The sequence below is a fragment of the Rosa chinensis genome, chromosome 2 (genome assembly GCF_002994745.2).
Source record: "Rosa chinensis cultivar Old Blush chromosome 2, RchiOBHm-V2, whole genome shotgun sequence".
Taxonomy (NCBI): Eukaryota; Viridiplantae; Streptophyta; class Magnoliopsida; order Rosales; family Rosaceae; genus Rosa; species Rosa chinensis.
This window is the reverse complement of record NC_037089.1, coordinates 5,183,243-5,195,132: the sequence shown is the minus strand read 5'-3', so window position 1 is coordinate 5,195,132 and position 11,890 is coordinate 5,183,243. Positions and strand designations below refer to the sequence as shown.

The 11,890-nt window shown below is 36.0% G+C and overlaps 1 protein-coding gene and 1 pseudogene across 1 annotated transcript; one reads left to right on the top strand and one right to left on the bottom strand.

Annotated features, from left to right (window-relative positions):
* The first annotated feature begins 4,818 nt into the window (after nucleotides 1-4,818).
* LOC112186096 lies at nucleotides 4,819-6,874 on the top strand (annotated as a pseudogene).
* A 574-nt stretch (nucleotides 6,875-7,448) lies between these two features.
* On the bottom strand, nucleotides 7,449-9,925 carry LOC112186095 (SNW/SKI-interacting protein-like). The gene is given in 3 exon segments (XM_024324458.2): nucleotides 7,449-8,197; nucleotides 8,200-9,548; nucleotides 9,779-9,925. Coding segments are annotated over 2 exon segments (1,824 nt in total). The 5' UTR covers nucleotides 9,539-9,548; nucleotides 9,779-9,925; the 3' UTR covers nucleotides 7,449-7,712.
* Between the last annotated feature and the right edge of the window lie 1,965 nt (nucleotides 9,926-11,890).

The following is an 11,890-nucleotide window of genomic DNA, read 5'->3' as shown; positions in this document are numbered from 1 at the left end:
ACCAAATCAAGGGAAGATATATACAAGATTTCGGCCAAAGATGTTTGAGAAGATTCAAGATTGTTCTCTACATACTTCTCATGGAATATTTTGACTGGTCAGATGATGCAGAACAAGTAGAGAAATACCCTAACACCTTCTAGCTTCTTCTTATTTGGAGAGTGAAACCTTTTCCCATGGAAAGAGGAAATAGAGGTCAAAGAAACCTTGAGGAGCGAGACATAAATTTTCAGAGCAAGAATGAAAGAAATTCTCATAGTAGTAGACGGAGACTTGACGAAGAAGGAGACAATCTATTTATAAAAATGGAAAACGTGTCCTGTTAATAGTGACGGCATTAGGACACTATTAAAGTAGCGTTCACTAATTTTGTTTGTTGTTTGTGTTTTATTTTTGTTCAACGTACGTTAGCTTAATTGGATGATGAGATATTGGAAGATATTAAAATACTTTTTGTTCAACGTACGTTAGCTTTATTTTTGTTTGTTATTTGGATTTGTAATTTTGTGAGATTACAGTTTTGTAGTTGAAGGATGATTTTGAACCCTAATCATGTTATGATGTTTGGTTTTTAATTCCTAGTTTTTTATTTCACTTTTGTTCATGAATTATTATGATTCGTGCATATGGCCAGATATCTCGTATGTGTTTGTGTTCCTTGATGGCCAACTTAGGATATAAGCATGTAATTGTTTCTAGATTTAAGAAAACAGTGTTCTATATATGTTCTTAATTCATAAGTAGTAAGGCTTTTGGACAAAAGGTAAATCAACAATTAAGATTGCATGTAAGGTAGGCGTGCACTTACACTTATTTGCTTTTCTAAAATTGATCAAACTTTCATTCATTCTTAATGCATTGAGTATAATATTGATAAGATAGCGTTCCATGCCTAGATTACATATTAGTAGGCGTAGTACTGATGCGTTCATCTTGCTAGGTAATTAAGTAAACATTTACTAATTTATTTTGTTGCATGTGTTTCTTTTGTTCAACGTACATTAGATTATTTTGTTTAGCTAGTGAAGATGTGAAAGTACACTCGGGATGGTTGGGTACTACTTAGAGAAAACAAAACTAATTTTTAGATTGACTGAAGAAATTACAATTCCAAGAAGGTTGAGTTTTTATGAATCACCATACTCCATATCAACCTGAAATAAATCACAATTTTGTAATTAAGTCAAAACTACTTTGTAGAATTGACTGACCTCAATGAAAACCTACAATTCTAGAGGATTAAGTCGTTATGAGCTAGCAACTCCTCTATGAGCCTGTACATGTTTATGAGTTAAAATCTTCAATTCATCAGTAAACTGCAGCCTATACATTATGCAGTACTGAAACTCTCTTTGGATTCAGATGCAGGAAGAGCTGAGATCTTCAAACCCTAAAGAGTTTGATAGTGGCTGTGTGACCGAAACCAAGGATGTTAGCTGGAGTAATGAGGGAGTGAACCGAGCCAACTACAATGGTGGTCATGGAATCTTGATTGGCTCCAACAGGCCAAAATCAAACAGCTCTATTAGCCCACTTGAAATTTGGCATGTACGAGTTAAGCTCAAGTATACAAAAAAATTCATTTCCCTTAATCCATCTGGATATCAATATCAATCATTCCAAGCTACTTTTACATTGTATGTGCACGTTTCTCAATGCTGATGTATAATGAATGACATCACAATCATGTTATTAAACATAACACATGTTTTATAGAACGCAATAACATTTAAGATTTAATTCAACAAATAGTAAACAAGTCACCGATTTTCAATTATAATTCTATTTAACATTTTAATAGAAAAGGTTCCAAGTTTCAACTTCAATGCTGCTCAAAGTTAATAACACTACGACTCGCATTTTGAAATTTTATTCTTCTCGACAATACGAATGGCCTCCCAAATACGATTGTAAATCGAGCCTCCTAATACGAACCTTCAAGAAATAAGAAATAATTGTTTGATCTAAATCAAACCTAGCCTCCATGGATAGAAAGAGGGCATCAAGAAGAATCATAACTTTTTGTGAATCCTAAACTAGATTTGCAAATCAAAAGTTATATCCGCTGAAGTTTTGGAAAGAGAAAATATATAGAGAGAGCGAGAAACTCTCTCGAAAAAATGTACCAACAACATACTTCTTCCACTTGTCAAGCAAACATCAACCAAGCTCCTCCACTCGCCATGTGTCCATAAGTCAACTGAGTGATGACATCATCAGCATTCCCATGGATGACCTCAGCATCAGCTGCCCTCCACGTTAGCATTCTATTTTTTTCATATTAAACTTTAAAAATTCACAAAAAATAGTCTGGCAATCCAAAAGGTTCACCAAAAAATATTACAAACTTGTGGCAACCTATAATTTTCAATACTAATCTCGAAAATAAGATTCAAGCAACTTCAAAATTCGAATTCTCATAATTGGTGTTATATATTATCATATAATATTCAATTAAAAAAATCACGGTTTTCATATAATTATGTGAATCATGTATATTTTGTTTAAAATTGTTATTTGTTGTAAACATGGTTAGTAATATATGAGATGTATATAGTACGCGAAACATATATACGTGTATTATTCGGACACTTTATCAATTAGTTCGTTGAAAAGTTTGACAAATTTAAAATTTAATTAGTTTTTAATTTTAATATATTACTTTATATTCATTTTTGTTCAATAATATGTGTAAAATATGGTAAAAAAAAACTTTAAAAATCATATATGGTACATGCATGAATAATGCTTTTAGCTTCAAAAGTACGAGAAATTTAATGAATTCCTTTCAAAAATACGAAGCACGGAAGATTTTTTTTTAAAAAATGTAAGTATGTGTTATATTCGTATACAATACAAAAAATTACTAACTATGATTGTAAGTGTTTTATTTTTCTTCAAAATTATGAAATTGGATGGTGAGATGTTGGAGGATATTAAAATATGCTTTTTGATATACCGATAACGTTAATCAAAAAATGTAAAATAAAGAAATGATTTTTACACTACCATCTTGAAATCCCAAATAAAAAAACTCGAATTATGGTAGAACCCATAATAAAAACCAAAGTTGCAAATTTGCTCAAGTGATGAGGAATGAAAAATAACAGCATAGAATATATTACTGATGCGGGTTTATATAATTGATGATTAATACTCGACCTTACCTCATTTCATTTATATATATTTTTGATTCAAAGTGATATTATTCATTAAAGACTTCATGGTGTACGGTGGTCCAATAACATGAATCATTCCTAACCGCAACAAAGCATACAATATTGATTGTACCACCTTCAATGCCGAACCATGGGAGTAGGTTCCCTTAAATGTCGTGACTCTAGTCTACCCCAACTTACTCACGAAACTCTAAGACAGGACTGCGTATCCAAACTCAACTATAAATAAATAAATAAATTGAAGACTCTAAAGTTTGAGAACTAGATAACCACTTTTATGTTGAGCCACTAGATCTCACGCATGGTCTAGATCGAGTTATTTTCTCAGTCATCACTAAAGTTGAAATTATAATAACTTAAAAGTGTACATTTGTTTTCAGCTGTCAGATTCACTTGTCTATCACAATCTCTTAAATATTGTTCTTTAGATGAGCAAGACTGCAGCTATGGTTAGGGCATGATCGGTTGATTAGGTTCAGAATTTAGTAGCTGGGTCATGCCACACTTATTCATGATGGGTTCAAAATATGTAAATTTCAAATAAAAATTCGATCTAAGAATTAATCGTATTAGATTTTAAATCATCTCGAACAATGATAGTTATATTGTTATCATGAAAAATATTCAATGTAAAAAATCAAGGTTTTGGATGATTATGTGGATCATATATATTTATTTTAAGATTGCTACTAAACTAAAGATTCACTTGCTTCATTTGTTGTAAGTGTTTAAATTTTGTTCGACATCAAGTTAATTGGATGGTGAGATATTGGAGAATATTAATATATTTTTTGGGTATTCATTCCTATTTAGCTTTGTAGACTTTGCAAAGAAAGCATTAGACCACCGGGGATCGATTAGACATTGACGTGAAGAGAAAAATAGAAGAATAAAGTACCATTCCTTCACTCACAGTGTGTCTAAAATTTCGATTTCCACAAATTTTAGACATCAACTTTCTACATGTCTTTTGTTGCAGCAAAGCAAGAACACTATGATGCCAGTTGCAATTTATTCCCCTATACAAATGACACACGAATCACAGAAAAACTAAGCAAAATCAAATCTTAAACCCAAATTAGAAACAGGAAGACAAAATTAGAATTATGGTACCCATAATAGAAATTCAAGTTGCAAATTTTCTGTAGCGGTGAGGAATGAAAAATAATAGTGTGGAAAAAATAGTTGAAAATCAATACTCTACTTTATCTTGTTTCATTTATATATTTTTTTATTCAAATTAATATTGTTAATTAAAGACTCAATTTGTAAAATCATCTAAAAATACGAACCACCCTTAATAACAACAACGCATTTGACATAATTGGCGTGTGAAGCGTGAAGCAAACTTCCTCACAAATGCTATTGCAAAAGCTGGCCACCACAAAGCTAGCTCAATGCTCTTCCTCTTTCTGCTAGTCATGCTTACCTATTTGATTCTCTTAGCGCTGGATGTGTTAGAAGATTGTGTTTGTAATTTTAATACTTCATTAAAAAAAACATTACAATCATAAAAAAAAAACTCGTACATGATGCATCCATGGAGTTCCAACTAGACAAAGGACTTTTAACTTCAGCCACTGGATCTCACGCATGGTCCGGATTGAGATAAACTCTCACTTTGATCCGGGGGGCGGTGGGGGTCCAGGTTAACCCGGGATTAAAGGATATAAAAATAACAACAGAGCCCGAAAAACGCATCCTCTTACCATTTTCCTCTATGGACGACCAGGCGCAACCACCACCGCCGAATCACGATGATCCGACGGCCGAGAACGACGGCGATCCTTCCTCCACCGTCCTCGATCTCACCAGCTTCCAACTCCACGACCTCCACTCGGTCGAGTTACCGCCGAGTCTCACCGAGTTAGACCTCACCGCCAACCGCCTCTCCTCCTTGGACACTCGCATTGGAACCCTCTCCAACCTCACCAAGCTCTCCTTCCGCCAGAACCTCATCGACGACGCCGCCGTCCAACCGATCTCCGCCTGGACCGCCCTCTCCGGCCTCGAGGTTCCTCCTCAAGCAAATTCAACACAATTTTTTTTCTGTGTGTGGAATCAAATTGAATATGAATATGTATTTGATTGTGCAGGAGTTGGTGCTGAGGGATAATAAGCTGAACAAAATACCCGATGTGAGCATCTTCAAGAAGCTTCTGGTCTTCGACGTCTCTTTCAATGAGATTACATCGTTGCAGGGGCTTTCCAAGGTCTCCAGCACCCTCAAGGAGCTCTATGTCTCCAAAAATGAAGTTACTAAGATTGAGGAGATTGATCATCTGCATCAGCTTCAAATTCTTGAGCTAGGTTCGAACCGGTTAAGGGTTAGTTCTCCTTAGAGCATTTGAAATTGTTTACATTGTCAATATTGGTAGTGTAGTATCGATATTGTAACGATTGTATGCTGAAATGAAATACTGTATATGAGAATTTTTGGAGTAAAGGGGAATAATGAGTGAGTGTGGTGCAAATTCAGGTGATGCAGGGTCTCGAAAATATGACAAAGTTAGAAGAGCTATGGCTGGGACGGAATCGTATAAAGGTAGTTAATTTATGTGGGCTGAAATGCATTAAGAAGATTAGCTTGCAAAGCAATCGGTTAACTTCTATGACTGGATTTGAGGTACGTGGTTCGGTCAACCTTTCCTTATAAGACAGTTTGTTAGACGCATTTTGGTTAGATATTAAACTCCCCTTATACTTTTCCAGGAATGTGTTGCGCTTGAGGAACTGTACTTGAGCCATAATGGGATTTCCAAAATGGAAGGCCTCTCAACCTTGGTTAACCTGCGTGTGTTGGATGTATCTAATAACAAGCTAACATCAGTGAATGATATCGAACACCTAACAATGTATGCATTCTCCTCTTAGTCACTCTTGGCTTGATACTGTCTCGTCCTTTGTTGTTGATTCTACCTACTAATGAGTATCTTGTGTATAGGTTAGAAGACCTGTGGCTTAATGACAACCAGATAGAGTCAATTGAAGGTGTTGCTGAGGCTGTTGTTGGTTCGAGAGAGAAGCTGGCTACTATCTATCTCGAACACAATCCATGTGTATGATTATCTTCCAGATCTTTAATAGTTCGATTACTCAGTTCCTCCAAAATACTTTAGTTGCCAGTTGAAGAAACTAAAAAACTTTATATTGTTAAACTGTAAACTTATATTAATCAAAATGTTAAGTGCTACCTGAGAGTTTATGTGCCAAGGTTTGGCTGATGAAGTAACCAAATAAAACTTCTATGGTGGTCAAAGATAGTAGTTGCAGCAGCATTACAATAGTTTGCTAAAGGCTGATGTTTGGTTATGAGATAAAAAGGGTAAAATATTGGCTGTGAGAATTTGTGGGCATGACAATGTGATAGCTTTTACGGTTTCATATGCAATAGTAGCATTGGAGGCCAGATGATCATACATCTATGAATGGGTATAGTGTAGAAGTTGAAAAAGTGTGTAGTACACGTATAGTCGTATACTATTATTTTTTTCCTAATATATATTATATATCCTGCATCTTCCTTTTTTCATATATTTTGAAGAATTTTGAAAGTATGTTGGCAAATGTGGTTTGTATGCTTTTAACATTTTGATCATGCATCTCCTATTTCAGGCAAAAAATCCAAACTATTCCACTGCATTGAAAAAACCTTCCCGAACATACAGCAGATTGATTCTAATATATTTGCTTAAAAGTTATGGTGGCTTCAGTTTTGTCAACATGATTTCTACGAAGGCACTGGAAATCTATTGCTGCAATACAGGTGCCTTTCATGACTCCTTATAACATTCGCCAATATCAGAGTAGTCAATATCTCTTCAAAAAGTGAAATTATTTGTAATGTTGTGTTCTCATGGATGATATTTGCAGGCCGATGTCCAGGATTCTTGCTTCACATGACTAATTTGACGGATGGCCGGTGCCAAGAGGATATGCTCTATAAAGTAGTTGCTAGAGTTTATAATGTTGACTGAATTTTCATGTTATTTAGACCACCTCCTTGTCTTACGATGCTCCTTTTCCTTTCTGACTAATTCTAAGAGGTGAAGTTGAGACTTTAGATTTTCGTATATGACTTTCTGATTGTATTGTCTTGCAATTGTGAGATCTCAAATTTTCAACTTATGAATGTATCAAAGCTTTACTTCTTCCCTTGGGATGTGAAGAATTTGCATTACAGCTGATTCGCCTAATAGACCTGTTGAATGAACATTTCTCATTCATGCGTCAAGCTATAAGATGCACTTTTCTTTACCAGGCAGAGTATCAAGTGGAACAACCTTGATCAAATTTATTGTTATAACAGTACTGTACAATGGATTAAACACGGGGTGAACGAAACCAACTGGAGCCATTTCACGATTAAAAGTACGAACATATATCGTTCACAATAAAAGGAATCACTCTCATCATTATACAGCGAGAGAAATAACACGACAGTACGTTAAGACTTGATTGAGTTTCTAAGCAACAAAATAAACAACAAAGGCTAATACAGATCGACTTCCAAACAAGCCAATTGGCACCTGCTTAGCGACCCCCCCTTTCAAACCCAATACGACTTCTTCCGGAACCCACGTCAGAGCTATCTCGCATTGAAGACCCAGCAGTTGCTTTCATTGTCCCCCCTCTGCCAACTTTTTCCATGGCCTTCTTACCCTTCTTTACCTCTGTCAAAAACTGATCGAGACCAAATGGATCAGCTTCTTCAGCATCCTTCTCAAATTCAACTGGTCCATCTCTCCGACCACCAGCCTTCTCAGATGCTCCTGAGAATCCTTTGTCAGGTTTAAAGCGATCAGTCTTCATAATCTTATCCAATTGCTCATCAGCCCCTCCATACACCTCAGCATCAGTATCCTTCTTCGGCCTGTATAAAGTGGACAAGGTAGGCTGAGCAGTGAACAAGCCCTTGTCATAAACATTGTACTGGTCATCAGTAGCAAACCCAGAGTCCATTCCCTTCTCCTGGTTGAACAGCCTCTGGTCATACATAACCTCTCCCCTCTTCCTGCTCCTGCAGAAGCCATGCCAAGGGCGACCTTCTCACTTATATCACGATCCCTATCTCTTGTAATTTTACTCTTCTTTCCCATTGCAGCATCTTTGGCTTCCAACCTTCTCTCCCTTTCCCTCTCTCGGCGTCGCTCCTCACGGATCTTCTCCCGCTGCAGCCTCTGTTCTTTCTCCTCTCTTGTCTCCTTCGGGTAATCCATCTCCTTTTCCCTTGGACGCTCATAATCCCCTCTTCTATCAGTATCCATGCCCGCTCTCTCAGAAGGCATTGCAAAGGAAGCTGGGGGTGCAGCTCCTGTTCTCTCAGAACGAGCTTTTTGAGCTAAAGCCCGCAGCTCCTGCTCTTTCCTATCCTTCTCCTTCTGCATCATCTCCCTCTGAACTTTAGATCTCAATTCAACTGCGTCCCTAGCCTTCTGCTCTGCTACATACAAAGACTCAGAAAGCTTTGCAAAATTATCATTAATCTGAACATCTTGGAGGCCTCTCCCATCAGCAGCTAGACGTTTGTCCAATGGGATTGTATACCCTTTTGGGTTCTTCCAGTTTGAAATGCAAGGCGGAATTTTCCAATCCTGCTGATCTTTCACAGACACCGGCCGAGGAGGGGAATGCAGGACTGGCACAGGTGGGGACCCGGAAGCCCTTGGAACACGCTTATGCTTGAACTTGGGAGGCTCAAGTGGGTCAACAGGCATCTCCACCATCCTAATAATCCTCTCCTTGGCACCAGAATTAAAAGCCAATGACTTCTGAGATGGCTTATACTTGATAAACTTTGAATCAGACGACTGTGTGGCTACATTCTTCGGCTGCGCAGCGCTCAATCTCACATTCACAATCTTCTCAAGCGCAGCTTTTGTCTCTGCTGTCGTCTCTTCAATCTCCTTCTGCAACTCCTCATCCTCCTCCTCACTCATCGCATCTTCCTCATTCTTCAAAATCTTCGGCACAATATCCTTATGCTGGGAATACACAATCTTCCTTGAATTCTCATTCTGCTTAACAATAGCATCATACGAAATGTTCCCCCTCGAATCAACAGTCACCGGAAGAACCTTACTCCCGGGCTTGGCCGACTTGTCCCTGCCCATGCCAAGCGGGTACTGAGCAATATGAATCTCTGGGAACGCACCGCCATCCCCAAAGTCCTCTACCTTCCTCGGAACAAAACCCTGACGCTTCTGATACGGAGGCACAGGCTTGGGCTTCACCACAGCAGCCTTTTCGGCCTCGGCAGCTGCACTGAACCGCTGCTTGAACCACGGATCGTTCGAGTGGTCATAATAAGTGGCGGCGGTTGATTTCGCTGGCGGAAGTAGCTCCTTCAGAGCCGCCATGGTGATTAAGCTATTCAAACAAAAGCGACCGAATTCAGAGATGCCCAATCAGCTTGAATTCAAATCAATAACAACTAATAAACCCCGATTCCAATATAATATCAAACAAACAACCACCAAATTGAAGCGAAACAAAAAACCCTAACTTTAGATCAGGAGAGAAAGAAAATATTGGTTTACTTGTTAACATAAATTGAAGAAGAGATGAAAAGTAACGGAGACGGCGAATCGAATACTGACCTTAACGGCGGCGAGAGATTTTCCGGGCGGCGGGTTTAACTAGTACGGTAATGTTTGCGGATCAGAGGGGGAAACTCAGAGAAGGAGAAGGAAAAAGTCGAGGGATAAACGCTTCTGTTTGTTTATATAGATGGATAGAAATTTTTTAGAATTTTCTTTAATTAGTATATATACATTGGCCTGATCCATTACGTACTTGGGCCGGTTCTTGTTGGATCACCAATGTTGTTTGGGCCTGGGGCATACCAATAGGAGTAAGAGCAACTCCAACAGCTTTCCCATATTTTGAAATTTCTTTATTTTAGAAAAAAAAATAAGCTTCTTTTGCTTCAACAGATTCTCTATAACTATTCTAATTTTAGAGATAGTGAGCAAAGAGAAGACAAAATTCTCTAAATTTACAGTAATATCTAAACTTTTAAGAAAGAATTATGGAGATTTCAGAGGTTGCTGTAAAATAAGAAATCTGTTAGAGTTGGGGAAGAAAAATTGCTTAAAACTTTGACTTTTACTTCCTTATAATACAAAAATAATACATAAGCTGTTGAAGTTGCTCTAAGCCTTCAATCAGGCGACCTAACATGTGCTATAAACTCAGTATTAGTAAAACATGATTTTTACGAGCTGTTTCAAGTGATAGACTACAAATTTTCAAGCGGATTTTTTCTAATGATTTTCCAGTTTCCTACTTTAGGAAATCGTAAAAACTAAATGGCTCAATATTTCAGAGTTCTTTCAGTTGTGCGATTTGAGGGTGTGAGGACTTTGTGAGAAATTATAGATACGATTTTGGTAAAAAAAATAAAAATAAAATCGTGTATTATTGTCCACAATTTTAAATAAAAATCATATTTCAGACAATTTTCTTTTAAGAACTGAAATAGAAGTTTTAAATACACACTCTTAATTACTTAATACACACTCATTACTCAATACATTTACAATTTAATTTCTTATTCTAATATTTTACTAAATACACAACCCAAATTACCTAAAATGTCCTTAAACTAAGAAACCATGAAATACACTATTATTTAACGACATTAAGGCTACTATTTAATTTGATTAGTATATATAATTGACCATATTAATTACTTGTGTTAGTTATTGAAAAATCCATAAGGATTCATTATTGTTCCCTTTAAATAGATTCTTAGAAATATGTTTTGTATTATTTGAGTTCTCATTCACTAGACACGGAAACACCTTATTGATCAAGTATAAAATTTTGAGTCGAACATTCAACCAAAACTGTATCAGTAGTTTCTCCACACTGGCAAAACTACGAAGTTGTCATTGGATGATCAAACAAATTAACAATTACAAAGTTTTGTGATGTTTTATACTAGATAATAAATTCACTAATCATAACTTTTAGGGAAAAAATGAACTAAAAAGTGGGAGTAAAGTGATATGTTTTAAAACACTTAATGACATTGATTTTGAATTCTAAATTATATGGTCTCTCACCCCATTTGAGTACAATTTATTTAAGAAAAATTTAAATTAGATGGTTTCTAACTTTATTCTTGTTTTAAATGAGGATGTCATTAATAGAAGTTCATTGTGTTTATAATTATAGAATAATATAAGAAACATATGATTATTATTATTTTTCTTCTAATACATAGATGTCTATTTTAGTCATTTAATCTAACTATAAAATCTGATTTGAAATATAAAATAATAAGGATGTGTATTAAGTATTTAAAAATGTCTCAAACTGAAAAAGTTGCAAAATTCGTTCCTACAAGGTTGGGAAAGCATAAGACATCAAACAAAAAACTTTAAAAGCTTACAAATGAAGAATCATTTGGATGCTGACAATAATGTTCACTTGGTTAGTTATTGACTGAGAATATCTTGCTCAACCACATCTTAGATGTAAATCCAACGGTGAAAATAATTATATTTAAGTTGAGTTGTTTTATTTTTGATAATTAAATTTACATCTAACGATAATTAAACATAGTTTGCACAGTCAATTTGCATTGTTTGCATAGTTTGCACAGTCAATTAGGATGCTGACAATAATTAAACATAGTTTGCACGATAATTAAACATAGTTTGCATAGCAAGCTCCAAAATTTTAAATAAGAATATAGAGATTTT